The sequence below is a fragment of the Tamandua tetradactyla genome, chromosome 15 (assembly GCF_023851605.1).
Source record: "Tamandua tetradactyla isolate mTamTet1 chromosome 15, mTamTet1.pri, whole genome shotgun sequence".
Taxonomy (NCBI): Eukaryota; Metazoa; Chordata; class Mammalia; order Pilosa; family Myrmecophagidae; genus Tamandua; species Tamandua tetradactyla.
In genome coordinates this window covers 34,692,482-34,707,113 of record NC_135341.1, presented here as the reverse complement: position 1 = coordinate 34,707,113, position 14,632 = coordinate 34,692,482, and the positions used below count along the sequence as shown (strand labels likewise).

The 14,632-nt window shown below is 46.4% G+C and overlaps 1 protein-coding gene and 1 long non-coding RNA gene across 12 annotated transcripts in view; one reads left to right on the top strand and one right to left on the bottom strand.

The window, feature by feature from the left end:
- Positions 1 to 14,632, top strand: part of DOCK3 (dedicator of cytokinesis 3) — a 719,821-nt gene that overhangs the window by 692,086 nt on the left and 13,103 nt on the right. For 10 of the 11 annotated variants that reach the window (XM_077129171.1, XM_077129169.1, XM_077129168.1 and 7 more), the window contains 10 exons: positions 683 to 787; positions 5,293 to 5,434; positions 6,475 to 6,641; positions 6,784 to 6,870; positions 7,284 to 7,463; positions 8,114 to 8,197; positions 8,320 to 8,436; positions 10,573 to 10,694; positions 11,937 to 12,075; positions 12,574 to 12,721. In XM_077129171.1, coding sequence (XP_076985286.1) covers positions 683 to 787; positions 5,293 to 5,434; positions 6,475 to 6,641; positions 6,784 to 6,870; positions 7,284 to 7,463; positions 8,114 to 8,197; positions 8,320 to 8,436; positions 10,573 to 10,694; positions 11,937 to 12,075; positions 12,574 to 12,721 — 1,291 coding nt within the window. The remainder of the gene's footprint in view (positions 1 to 682; positions 788 to 5,292; positions 5,435 to 6,474; positions 6,642 to 6,783; positions 6,871 to 7,283; positions 7,464 to 8,113; positions 8,198 to 8,319; positions 8,437 to 10,572; positions 10,695 to 11,936; positions 12,076 to 12,573; positions 12,722 to 14,632) is intronic. The other variant, XM_077129173.1, reaches the window with a different exon arrangement.
- Positions 5,998 to 7,789, bottom strand: LOC143657136 (uncharacterized). The gene is made up of 3 exons (XR_013162753.1): positions 7,621 to 7,789; positions 6,830 to 6,945; positions 5,998 to 6,198 (listed from the first exon to the last, which is right to left on the bottom strand). It is a non-coding gene; the product is annotated as an uncharacterized LOC143657136 (long non-coding RNA).

Genomic DNA, 14,632 nt, shown 5'->3' with positions numbered 1-14,632 from the left:
GTCTTCCCAATCAAAGTTTCAGTGAGTGTTTCTGAACCTAAAGCTGGGTCAGCCAAGACTGAAAAACCTCCCAACCTTGGTAATGCCAGATACCATGGATATTAGTTCACTTCTAAAGTTTAAAATCTCCTGAATTGGGACCATTTCTAGTGATGCTAGCAACTATGTCTTTCTCACTCTGGCTCTTAGTATCTTTTGTCAGATGATAGATAAACAAGAGCAGATGCAATTGGATTGATGCAAAATGGAGCTGAGAATTAGCCAGCTCTGAGCAACACCACCTAATGGGCAACCTATATAGTGAATATCAGTCACAACAAGGAATCCCTGAACAGAAAAGAGTGCATGTAAACCTGTGTTACACAAGTTGAGGAAGCCTTGGTCTTCAAGGGACTGAGTCCACCCTAAGGAAAGACATTCCTAGCAGCTAGGCGGGGCTACAGTAGGCCAGCCTGTCCTTATCCCACTGGCAGATGGTGCTGGATAATGAGGGTTTCCTCTTCCACGATGTAGTTACCCCAGAAGAGGCTGGCCATGACTAGGGATTTAACTTCCTTTTCATCTAGAGTGAGTTGTCATGACCCTTTTCTGGAAGATAGTTCACGTGGGGCCCGAGAGAACTTGCTTTAGACACCAATAGTAGTCATGCCAACCTGATGGCAAATGCCTTTCTTGTTCACAGAAAATGGAGGCCAGCTACTATGACAACATCATGGAACAACAACGCCTGGAGCCTGAGTTTTTTCGGGTTGGCTTCTATGGCAGGAAGTTTCCTTTCTTCCTTCGAGTGAGTCCATTCAGGCAGTTACAAGAATTTATATCATAATTTGCACAAAATAAATTTATAACCTGTACTTTCCTTTTTTTTGCTTTTTGTACTTTACTTTTCATCTGTTTTACTGAATATTTCTTTTCAAAGGTGTGACCAGTCAACAAAAGGCATTTGGTTTTATTTGACTAGACTGATTGTTAATATCAGACTCTTTGTTTTAATCTGCTGTAGTGTTCTGTAGATACAAAGAATATGTGAGGGTAGTTTTCTTACCAAATCAACTGAGTTCCTGCAGGAAGTGATGAGGGTCTGATAAATGTTGTGTCTTCCAGATGTCTTCCAACATATCTCCCAACTTCTGCTTCCAGTGCCTGGAATTCTCCATCATCGTTACTCTTAGCCATACAGGCACCACTACAGCCTGACCCGTACAGTAGGCTAGCCTCTTGGGATTTGTCATTTAAAACAGTAATTCTCCTCACTGACTGCATTATAAACTGTACATAAAGTTGGAGAACTGTTGGCTTGACAGAACCCAGAGAGCAGTCTCCTTGGCCTCTGGGTCCCTGGAGGAGCTACCTAGTATTGGGTTTGGGTTTGGAAAGTCTCTCCTAGGCAGCTGATTCTCAAGCCCAGGGTGACAACAGCCAGTTCTCTCCACTAGTCCCTGGAAAGCTGAGCGGAGTTATAAAGAATGTGGAAGCAATGACTAAGCATAGCCAGCTGACAACAGTTGTACCGTTGTGATTTTCTTTTTTATTCAGCACAACCCAGAGGATCCAGGAGGAGTCAGGCTAGTCCCCTTGGCTATGGCCTAGAGGGCATCATTATTCTCAGATGACCTACAGGCAGCTGTGTTGATGAAGGGCCCTGGGGCTGCAGTTGACACCTAGCTCTAATTGCCCCAGTTTCAGTTTCTTACTGAAGTTACAAGCAGTATCCACACATCTGAGGTAGCAGCTGGGAAAGTTCATAGGACTCCTTTAAAAATGTTTGGGATCTAATCTCATTGGAGAAATTTCTTTAGCCAGTGAATAATCACGAACTTGGTGTCTCATTGAGGATCAACTGGGCTTAATGGCTCCTTAAGTAAAGCCAGTCTGCTAGCAACAGAGTCCAGGATAATCATATTTCAGATGTAAGGCAAGTCAAGTTGTACTTTTCAGGGGCAGTATTCATCTTAGGCACATGGAAGGGCGATAAGGTTCAGGACTTCTTTCTCAAGTGAGAAGGCACAGGCGAACACAGTCAGGGCTTCTCTTTCAGCTGGAAGGGCACATGGCGAACATGGTGTCATCTGCCAGCTTTCTCTCCTGGCTTCTTGTTTCATGAAGCTCCCCAGGAAGCATTTTCCTTCTTCATCTCCAAAGTTTGCTGGCTCGTGCACTCTGTGCTTTGTGGTGCTCAGCATTCTCTGCTCTCTCTTTCTCCAAAATGTTTACTCTTTTATAGGACTTCAGAAACTAATCAAGACCCACCCAAATGGGTGGAGACATGTCGTCACCTAATCTAGCTTAACAACCACTCTTGATTTGGTTACATCTCCAGGGAGATGATCTCATTACATACAGTATTGAATAGGGATTTATTCTGCCTTTACAAAATGGGATTTTGATTAAAACATGGCTTTTGTAGGGGACATACATCCTTTCAAACCACAACATTAGGCTAAAGGAAAAATTATATGTGCGAGAATTGGTGATACTGACAGGAACAGCAAGCCCATTCTGCCTAAATGTGATCCCTAGAAAGGCTTTAATTATATTCTACAGTAGCGTTTCTAGTAGCAGAATGGGAATTAGTAGAGGTACTTCTTCAGGAAGACTGGGCTTCCTTTACTCTATAGTGACTATCTAGCACAGGCATTTCAGAAGTGGGACATTTGCTGCCCCTGTCGGCATAGATCATATAACAGCAAAGGAGGTGAAAAGGAAAAAGGAATTGTACAAGAATTAGAATCCAAAAGCATCTCCAGAAAGTCCTTTGACACACTAATGACTCTGGCACCATAACTTGTTCCTTTCTCATTTTATCTTTGCAAACTGTGCTTTATTGTCATTTGATTCTCCTTGTTGAGTGTCACAATTTGTACAGATTTTACTCCCAAATCATGCTCACAAGTAATAGAATGTTCAAACGAGATTTTGAGGACTCTTGTAGTGGAAGAGGAATCACAAACAGTGTTAGGAAATGCCACCCTTCAGTCCTTCCCCATCTCTACCCAGAGAACAGACTCTGGGAGCTATGATTCATGCATACAAATTTTCCTGCATGCTGCTTTCTCTTCCCTCAGCTGCTAGATTCATCTTTGGCTAATGGAGTAAGTCCGAGTGTGGGTAGCTGTTTGCCTTGTAGATGGTGAGGCCCCAGTACAAAACACTGGCAGCCAGATGTGTCTCTTGTGGGGATACTGGGGCTGCCCAAGTGAAGGTGAGAGCAATAGCAAGCCTTAAGTTCAACACTGTGTGCCTTTCTCCTGCTGGGTCTTTTCCAGAAAGACTGGCTACTATCACATCATTCTTGAGCACATAGGCCATCTATTACTTTAGCTGTGTCAACTTGGTTCCTCTGGACCATCTACCTGCCTTGCCTCACAAATATGATTATCTAGTAATCTGCAAGGAGATGGGAAAACAGAAAACCCTCCCTTGGGAGAATTTATATTTCCCTTCATTTGACCCAAGAACAGATACTGATGAGGGTTATATAGGTGTGGATGGACACAAAAAAGCCAATTCTTCACAGTTACCTTCTTGGAGAATTCTGTCTGTCTCCTTTCACTACTGGCCTGTTCCACATGAGGGGCCAACCTGGTCCTCATGACTGTGACTTCCCTCTGAAGCCTTTCCATTCTGACTTATCTGAACATGTGGCCCAGTCTTACCTGAGTTCTCCCACAGTAAGAGGGAAAATGAAAAGGGGGCAGAAATTCTATTCCTGAGAAAACTGAGGTCCTCCAAGGACTGGTGTGTGTAATCAGCACTGTTCTAGAAAGTATAGGAAGACATGCCAGGAGGGGCTGCCACTCTGTTCAGGAGGCTTTGGTGAGCAGCTAGGCAGGCAAGCAGATGTCACCAGCAGGTTTCAGAGGGACTTCCTCTAGTCACTCAGTCATGACCAGCTGTGAGGAAGGCATAGCAGTGGGATTGGGGATGCCCTGTTGTGGCTTTAGTCCACAAACAGAAAAACTGAGACCTTTCTCAAACCAAATGAGATGTAATGCAAGGTTATAAGAAATGTGTAGTTAGAATAATGTTGCATTCTATTGACATGTTTGCCAGGGAATTTGCTGCCAAAGGGATTTATTAATGCAGTAATCAGTTGCTAAAATCAGTTGCTGAATATCTGCTGGGCGCTGGATGTTTAGGCTGAAAAAAGTCAAACACACACACACTTGATCACCCCTTATTTACAATTATTTGATGACACCCATAGCAATCACTCCTCACATACAGTTTCTCTGGCTGTTCCCACAGGCCTCTTCAGCCACCCTCCACAGTTCTCTACATGCACCTTCTCTTTAGCTGTACCTTTTCCTGCCTTTGTGGCCCTGGTTGTTCCTGTACTCAAGTTGGCCTTCAGGATTCTTTTCAAATATGGCTTTATTTTTTAAATAATGTATTAATTTTATTTTTTTAAATACCAGAGAACACCAAACAAACACAAACATTCCTATTTTGATCATTCCATTCTACATATATAATCAGTAATTCAGAATATCATCACATAGTTGCATATTCATCATCATGATCATTTCTTGGAACATTTGCATCTATTCAGAAAAAGAAATAAAACGAAAACAGAGAAAAATTTATACATACCATACCCCTTACCCCTCCCTTTCACTGATCACTAGCATTTCAAACTAAATTTATTTTAACATTTGTTCCCCCTATTATTTATTTTTATTCCATATGTTCTACTCATCTGTTGACAAGGTAGATGAAAGGAGCATCAGACACAAGGTTTTCACAATCACACAGTCACACTGTGGAAGCTATATCATTATACAGTCATCTTCAAGAAACATGGCTACTGGAACACAGCTCCACATTTTCAGGCAGTTTCCTCCAGCCTCTCCATTGCATCTTAAATAACAAGGTGATATCTACTTAATGTGTAAGAATAACCTCCGGGATAACCTCTCAACTCTGTTTGGAATCTCTCAGCCATTGACACTTTGTCTCATTTCACTCTTCCCCCTTCAAATATGGCTTTTACCAGAATCCCACCCCCACCTTGCATTCCTTCCTGGGTAAGGTGTCCCCTCCTCCAAGCTTCCCTGAACCCCGTGCCCTGACCTGGTTGTTGCCACGCCACAGTGCAGTTACCCCTTCTGTCTCTACCTTCTCAACCATCATTTCCCTTAGTGCAGGACTGAGAGAGCTGTGCCCATACCTGCCACAGGGCCTGGTACAGAGGAGGTTCCTAGAAGGTGTGGAATGAAGAGCTGTTGACTCTCATGTGGAGGTGGGGAGCTATGGGACAAGGCATAGCATGTGCTTTCATGTTCACGGCAGAACAAAGAATATGTGTGCCGTGGCCACGACTACGAGCGCCTGGAGGCCTTTCAACAGAGGATGCTCAGCGAGTTCCCACAAGCCATCGCCATGCAGCACCCCAATCACCCTGATGACGCCATCCTGCAGTGTGATGCCCAGTGTATCTTTCCACATTCTGTGAGGGGAGGAGAGCTAAGCACCCTGGGAGGTGAGGCCCACCCAGTCAGCCACCCCCCTGTTATGTTTCAGCCTTTGCAGGCTAGGGACCATCCATAAGTCCTAAACTAGAATGTGTCCTCATCACTAAGCCCACTCTTAGCAGGGCATTTGACTTCACAGAAGAGGCAGCAGCATACCATTGGCCTAGTCATTGACAGAGCTGGGCGGGGGTGACCTTTTTTTCCTGAGCTGGTTGCTGTCAGCAGCTTATGCCCACCCTGCCCTTTGAGGAGCCTGCCCAGCCAGTTAGGAGCAGTCATTGTACAAGGGTGAATTGTGATCCCACCAGGACCACCATTGCTCTGCTACCAGTCCCATGTGCACTTTTATTGCCTCTAGTCTTTGTTGTGTGGACTAGGGCAGAGCCCTGTGGGTGGGGGTGGGGAGAAGTTGGAGGGTACTTGTGGTTTGGTGGCACTTAGCAGTCTGAATGCAAACTCTGGGCTGTCCCTCATCCCTCTTACCCCACCTCACACAACATCCTTAGAGACTAGATGGCAGCCACCATGACTGGCAAGTTCAGAGAGGGGAGGGCAAGCAGACTCCCATATGCTATTTTCCCACAAAGAATCCAAATAATATGTTATTAAAAAGTTGCCTTGCAGTAAATAGAGGTTACTTACATCAAGCAGGCCCAGGATCTTGCAAAATTCTCTCACTCCTGTGAGGTAGGCACCTGTTTTCATGACTTCCTTCTCCTTCTTTCTTAAAGAGGCACAAGAGAACACTTGGCTGTCAACATCTCACCTTGCCTGAGTGCTCCTAAGACTCACTGTTGGAGCAGGGAGGGGGCACAAATAGGGAGATTTGTTCTAACTATGTTCGGTTAGACCTGCCCATTGAGATTCTGCTGCTTCCATTGTTGCTACCAGTAAGAAACAAGAGCTTTGGTTGTCTTCTCTGGTTTGGGGGATGAGAAGAGCTAGCTACGTGGGTCCATCTCTTTGGCAAGTCTGTATTTCCCCTTTACTTCCTACCCAGACTTGCAGATCTATGCTGTAACGCCCATTCCAGATTACGTGGATGTCCTACAGATGGACAGAGTTCCTGATCGTGTCAAGAGCTTCTACCGTGTCAACAATGTGAGGAAGTTCCGGTACGACAGGCCTTTTCACAAAGGCCCAAAGGACAAGGAGAATGAATTCAAGGTAAACAAATCTAGGAAAGCAGGGGCAGTGCTCATAGCAAATTCCACTTTCTCCAGGACTTATGACCATAATGTCCCTCAGGCAGGTGGGGTTCTGGTAGAATTTGCCTAACTGCCTGCACCTGCCCGTTCCCTCCTTGCAGAGCCTGTGGATTGAGCGCACCACGCTGACCCTGACCCACAGCTTACCCGGCATCTCTCGGTGGTTTGAAGTGGAGAGGAGGGAACTGGTGAGACACATTTCAGTTGAGGCTGCGCTTCACAGATGCTTCTTCAACCTGGCTCTAGGGACTGTTCTCTAAGGACTGAGGGAAAAAAAGTGAGCTTTGGTCACTTGTCTGGCCTAGGCTTCCAAAGGCCAGTCCTGTGCTGGGGCCCTTTGCCTGCCTTCTCTTATTTAATCCTCACAAATTCCCTGGGCAGCAGGTATTTTTAATCTCCTATTTTATAAATAAGAGAATTTGTCTCTGAGGCTTAGGAGCCCAGAATTGGTGCTCTCCACTATTTTGCTATACTTCCAAGTGTCTACAAAGGGCCCAGAGGAAGGGGAGTCAGTATGACAGGTCTTAGATCCCTGCTTTCAGAAACATGATAAGGGGCTTTCATTGTCCCAGGGAAGACACCCTGTGCTTTGTACCCACAGGTAGAGGTGAGCCCTCTGGAGAATGCTATCCAAGTGGTTGAGAATAAGAACCAGGAGCTGCGGGCCCTGATCAGCCAGTATCAGCACAAGCAGGTACATGGCAACATCAACCTACTCAGCATGTGCCTGAATGGTGTCATCGATGCAGCTGTCAACGGGGGCATCGCACGCTATCAGGAGGTGAGCTGAGGCCTTGGACCAAACCCAAGCAGGCAGCCTAGTTGAGAAGACTGTTCTTGGTTTCTTCTTGAGAGTCTGGTCTAGTAGGTTCTTTGCAGTCCCCACCCTCATCCCCAGGTGAGCCTTCCCAGCTAGCCCTCTCCTTGCTGTGACTTACCTGACTTGAGATGGCCCTGGGATGAGACCCATGCTCACAGCCACTCCCTACTTCTGTGGCACAATTCTCTGGTGGGGTCTTTTTATACCTTTTGTTTTCTGAATTCTGAAAACTGGGCAATCCATCTGATTATGGGAGGATGTTAAGTGGCCTCCAAGAAGAGTCCAGCACCTTGAGAAACAAGTTGTGAGTTGAGAGGCCAGTCCCCCCTCCCAGGCTGACAAACCTTTGTGCACTGCTCAGGCCATGCAAGCCTTATGAGCATCCAGACTTAGGTGACTTGGATACTTTTAGTCTTCCCCAGCCAAGAGAAAGCATACTTCTTATTGTAGGAGATTCATACAGGCCAGGCTGGGAGCTATGCTGGTATGTGTACCTGTAAGGAGGCAGCCCAGCTGCCTTTCAGGTGACACCTTTGGACTCAACCTTCCTAGGCCCCATCTAAGTAATAATCTTGGGAAGTGTTTGTCTGACTCAGCCTTTCCTTTCACAGGCCTTCTTTGATAAAGATTATATCATCAAGCACCCAGGAGATGCTGAAAAGATCACCCAGCTCAAGGAACTCATGCAGGAGCAGGTATGTCTTGCACGGGCTGGAGGCCAGCAGCTAGGCGGGAAAGACCATCCACCACAGGACAGCTGTGGCTCTCAGGGGTTGCTCCCTAATTAACAGAGTGAATTTGCCTGCCACCCTAACAGGTCCATGTCCTTGGAGTTGGACTGGCAGTTCATGAGAAATTTGTGCATCCAGAAATGCGGCCTCTGCATAAGAAACTGATTGATCAGTTCCAGATGATGCGGGCCAGTCTCTACCATGTAAGCTGATCCCCATGCTGCCCCTGCTCCAATAGAACCAGGTGTCACTTCCTCCAGACCTGTATGACAAGCCAAAGGAAAGTGTGGAGGGGCCAGAGAAGCTGCCCACTACCACACAAGGGCAGGAGGCAGAGGTGGGTGCTTTACCCAGGATATTCAAGATCCTCTCTCTCCCTAAGGGAGGAGTAAGATTTCAAGGACAGAGAATGTTTTTCAGGGCATTTTGTTAATGGATAAAGGTCTGAGTTAAAAAAAAAAAAAACTGTTGAAGCGTCTGGCCAACATGTGGGGATCTCTTTGGGGATATTTTTCAGCCCAAGAGCCTAGAGAGGTAAGGATTGGCCTGAGTCATCTCTCACTCCCCATCTCTCCCCTCTCCCTCCCTACCCTCTCTCTCTTCTTTCTCTTCACCCCTCCCCTCTAACTTTTGTCCTTCCTCCCTGCCTATTCCTGTCTGTTGACCTAGCCTCTTGTTAGGGCAGTATTTTCGTGCTAACTCTTCTTAGAGGAGTCAGGCAGGTTCTGGGGGCTCACACAGGCCTCAGAAGGTCTGCTTGACCCTGGCCTGGCTCTTACGCCTCCACAGCAGAGTTTGGCCCAAGGACTTAACGTGCAAAGGGAGGGTCTGCGTGCTAGGACAAGTTTCCCTTGGGGTATATTGCAGGGTATGCTGGCTGGTTGAGGATAGGGTTCAGGTAGTCCTGAGCCACCTGGTCATAGACCCTCATTCCATTTTCAACCATGGGACTAACTCCAGGTGTTTTCTAAAGAAACTTTCCTGCTAAACAGGCTGGATCCCAGAAATCAAGGAATGTTAGCCCAGTTCCCTCCTGCCACCTGGCACCAAAGAAAAGCCCTCTTCTTATTACCCAGGACCAGTGGAGACAAATGTCAGGGAGGCAAGTAAGTAGAGCAGTGCAGTACTGGGCCAGACTGTTGTGGACAATAAGTTACCTTCCAGGATAATCACTGGCTTCAGAGGCCCTGGGGAGTCTAGGCCCCTAAGACCCACTGGGCCTGGACAACTTGGGGCTGACTTACCTTGTTCTTAGGTGTTGCAGGTTCTGGTCATCTCAGTCCCTCCAGGTTCTCAGTGCCAGTCTCAACCTGTACCACACAGGTGTGGATAGCATGAAAAGTAAAGAGTGGGTGAAACTTGTCTATAGTTTAGGAGAAGGGGACATTTTCTAGAGGAAAGCCCATAGAGCTTGAAATTTCTCCTTTCTGTATTGATTCCCCCATGGTATTTCAAGGTGAAACAGCAAGGAGCGTCTTAAGTTTTCCATTAAATTGGGGTATCCATTTAGTAAGGAATTTGGATAGTATCACTGAATCTGACAGGTGTTTCATTACACCTCATTCCACCGTGCCTCCTGCCAGCAGTCACTTGAGAGCTCAGTGCTTGGCTCATCTTTCCAGGGTACAAATTTCCCCATCATAGCAGGTGGCTCAGGCATGGTGGAATCTAGCCACTGGAATCATTCACTCCCATGCAAATGGACAGGTCACTACAACAAAAAGCACAAAATGCTTGTCCAACATACATTAGGGTCTCTCGTAAACACACATAAAGATGTCCTCCCCAACTGCCAAAACACTTCTAAGCAGGTAGTAAAGAGTTTAATTGTGCTGAAATAGAACTGGGCTTTTTCGTAATTACTGACATCAGGATTTTGTATCTTGTCTCCCATAGACTGTGTCACAGGCAACTCATCCCAGGTCATTCAAAGCTGGATCATTGTGCAATCTAATAAAATCCTAGCCCCAATCCTCATGTAAGAGGTGCCTCCTGACTGACAGCTGTAATCAGTTCTTCCTCTCCTGCTTCCCAGCTTTTATTCTGCTACATCTGCAGTGAGAAAGCCTATGAGTTCAGACCAATGTCAGCCCATTCCAGATGTGCGTCTCTTGGTAGGGTCAACTAGGGCCTCATGGCCTCTGATATAGGCCCCAGGACAGTTTCAGTTGTAAAGGAATCATCACTCAAAAGAAGTCAGCAGTTCAGGTTCAGCCAACAGTGTGTGATGCTTTTTTTTTTAATTTTACATTTTCTTCCTCCAGCCAGTTCTTCCATTCTGCCCTTTAAATTACATATTTATTCTTTACTCTGATGAAGTGGCATTCATTTCTCAACAGGAGTTTCCGAGTTTGGACAAGCTAAGTCCTGCATGTTCGGGCACCAGCACCTCAAGGGGAAACGCTCTGGCATCCCATAGCCCCATGAGCCCTGAGAGCATCAAGATGACCCACCGGCATAGGTATGGCCTCAGAGTTAGGGAGGGTCCCCTCCACAGAGGTAAGTTTGAATGTCCAGGGTCAGCTCAAGGAAGTTCAAATAGTGCTGTACCTACTCACTCACATGTCCTCTTACCCAAGCACATGGCAAAAGCTTACAAAGTTCCTGCCATAGGACCAATACTCTGCATCCAGTCAGTCAGTATTCCAGGTAGCAGAAGGCTATTTATGGTATTGTAGAAACACCAAGGAAGGGGATATTTGGGGTTAAGTTTTGGAGGATAAGTAGAAATTTGTTAGAAAAGAGTTGGGTTAGGAGAGTGACGGAGCAAGATCCAGGCAAAGTGACTGACATGTGCAGAGCCTTCAAGATGTGAGCAAGACAGCCTCATCAGCAGCATAAGTAGGGCCGAATGCATGGAATGCAGAATTCCAGCGTATGGACATGGCCAGGATCAGCTCTGAAAAGGCCTTGTTCATTCAGGCCTTTAGACTTGATTCCAAGGAAAATGAGGATCATCCATCATTTTTGAGGAGGAGAACATCATCTTGATATAGACGTAAAGAGGGGCTGCTCTGCACTCAAGAGTACTGGCCCTCCTGGACTCAACTGGGGATACTCAAAGCCTCTAGAGCAGGAAGACTAGGGAGGGCAGTGAAAGGAGCCCCCCTCACTGGAGTTTGTTTTCCATTAAATAAAAAGGAATAAATGAATGCTACCTGGTATTGACAGAGTAGAGAGTGCTCAGCAAGCCTGTGGCCACAGATGTGAAGGAAGACCACAGGTTGTTGACAACTAGCTATTTTGATAATGTCTCCGTACCAAGAATTCATCCCTGACCTAGGAGCAGATCTCATCATGGTGTGTGCAGGGTATGCGTGCTTGCTCAGACTAACACCTCATAGGAAGGACCTGAGATCCTTGATCTGGCTTAGCATCTCTCTCTCTCTCTTATTCCTCCTAAGCAAGAAACTTCTGATGTTATCAAACTGAGTAGCCCTATGCCATTCAACTCTAAGAAGATATACTACCAGCCCAGCCACCATTGGCCCTTCTAGACCAGGGGCTCCTGAGCAGCAGGGTGGGGCTCAGGACTGCTCAGGCCCCAGATGGGTGTGAGCATTGGCTGGACGATCCACCAAACCAGTGGTGGTTGAGGCTGGAAATGACTGTTTCACACACCCCCTTCCACTGTCCCCCATCACTCAGCATGGTTTTACAGTTCTAGGCCTGACTCCTCCCTATTTCCCACTCTTGCTCACAGCCCCATGAATTTGATGGGCACAGGCCGCCATTCATCATCCTCTCTCTCCTCACACGCATCTAGTGAAGCAGGAAACATGGTGATGCTGGGTGACAGCTCCATGGGCGAAGCTCCTGAGGACCTGTACCACCATATGCAGGTACCAAAGCTGTCTAAGGAGAATGGGCAGACACCAGGCCTGGAGGACGTGCCTCTCACTGGCTGGTCTGGTGTGAGGGTTGGAAACTCTGCTCTAGTGCTCTAGCTCCCGAATGCAGAACACTCCCCACCAGAGCTAGAAACCTGCCTTTGTTCCACACCATCCCAAGTCTCAATTCCCAAGCCCTATTTCCTAAAAGAGAAACCTAGCTTCAGTTCTGGTTGCTCTCAAAGATGCCTTCGAAAATATCTTCTGCTCAATTGCTTTCCTGCCTAACATTCTTGACAATCGACTTCTACTTTCTCCATGGGCACCATCAGTAGGGCCAACCCAATAACCCTGCTCTATGCAGTAGGGTGGGTGACCACTAGTGGCAGCCCTCCACAAGGACCCATATGCAACATCTGGGCACTTCCAAGCATGAATAAGCCAACTCTGGGCTGGTGTACAGTCCTGGCCACTCAGGCTTCTGTCCTGCTGATTTTTCTCCCTTTGCAGCTCGTGTATCCCAGCCCCAGGTACCAGGGCTCAGTCACCAACGTCTCTGTTCTGTCATCGTCCCAGGCAAGCCCTTCATCCTCCAGCCTGAGCTCCACTCATTCAGCACCATCCCAGATGATTACTTCTGCTCCTTCCAGTGCCCGAGGTAAGGATGGCAAGGTGCTGCTTGCAAAAGGGAGAGGAGAGTGCCACACCTTCCTCTCACCTGTGGCTATGCCTTTATAAGTGGCCTGTGACTTTCAAAATGCTCACCTGAGCTTTCAAGCACTAAAGACTCAAGGATTCCTGCCTCCATCTATCTCTCTGGCTACTCTGAACATTGGTTACAGCTGTGCTGCAACCTAGTTGACAGCCATCACATCTTAATCTCAATGTGAGGACACACAGACTGGGAGAAAACTCAGGGTTCTTTTCCACTGAAATGTTTGTAAGAATAAAGATCAAAGTTAAGGGAAAAGTGAGTCTTTTGTCTTGAGAAATCAAGATTAGCTATGCAGGATAGTTACAGAAGAGTGTTCTGAGCTTGTTCCTTCCAGGTCTCAGAGGGAAAGACTCTCTTTATTCTTCTCATTATTATGAAGAAAAGAGAAATAACACAAACTTATGACATTAAAGGTATTGAGGAAAATATATCTCTTTCTCCAAAGACCACAAACCTATAGAGCCCTCAGCATGAGTGATGGAAAGAGCAGAGGCAGTGTTGCATAGTGAATTGGTACAGTAGCCAACTGTATCTGCCTTGGCAGAGGGTAGATGGAAGGGGGTTAAGGTTGCAACAGGCATAGTTACAGATTCTCACCTGAAGGATCCAGCCCCAGCCACATTCCCCAGGGGGAAGCAGACCCAATAAGAGAGGCTGAAGGCTACCTAGCCAGTTCATAGCCAAACTGAATTTGGAGCGCACACCAGCCCTCAGCCTGATGCTCATTCCCCTACCCATGACTGCCTTCCCAGCATGGACTACAGCATTCAGAAGAGATGCCTAGAGAAAGCATCTGAGCAGTGTCAGGGTAGAATTGAGTTAAAATGTCCACCCTTTGCTGTTTTCTGCCTTTATCAACAATCATGAGTCAGAAATTTATAGACAAACTGAATTTGGAGTGCACACAAGCCCTCCGCCTACAAATTGTCTTTAACCTTTTGCTAGAAATGCCATTTGGGAGCAGGCATTTCTAGCAAAAGGTTAAAGACAATTGAACCAACAAATTCGTACGTGTTAAAGATTTGTTATGTGAAGGAGTCAAACATAGAGAAGAAACAGTGGTTTATGCTATAAAGAAGGCACACTGGAAGGTGACTTTGGGAATAAAAAGGAGAGAAACCTTGAGAACTTAGCCATGAAGACTGAGGTGGAAGTCAGCACTTGCAGTTGACCGTAAGGTGGTAGATGCTCCTGAATAGAGTTGCAGACACAGATGTGGTATCTGTATTAGTCACAGTGCTCTAGGGAAACAGAATCATCAGGAGATATCTGTAAATATGAGATTTATAAAGGTGTCTTATGCACCCATAGGAATGTAAGAGTCCAAGATCCACAGGGAAGGCTGTGAAGCTGGCAGCTCCCATTAAGAGTCTCTACAAACTCCACAGGAGAGCCTCGCTGGCTGAAGAAGCAGCACAAAAGTTTCTCTTCTTTCTTAAAAATGTCTTCAACTGATTGGATTATCTCACTGGTGGGAGACATGCCTTAGCTGATTCCAGATGTGATCAGCCACAGATACAATTTAATAAACCAGGCTTCTAGTTTATCAACCAGACATGAAATACCCTTGGAGCAAGGGTCAGGCCAGTACTTGCCTGACCAGACAACTAGGCATTATCACTTGGCCAAGTTGATACCAGAACCTAACCATCACATAATCCAATCTGGAATTTTTCCCCTAACTGAACATCTCTTTAACATATGCTCAGCCATATCTAAGTCTTTATCTGGGTATTCTCACTGTCGATAGATTTCCGACTCATGATTGTTGATAAAGGCAGGAGGCAGCAAAGGGTGGACATTTTAACTCAATTCTACCCTGACACTGCTCAGATGCTTTCTCTAGGCTGTGCC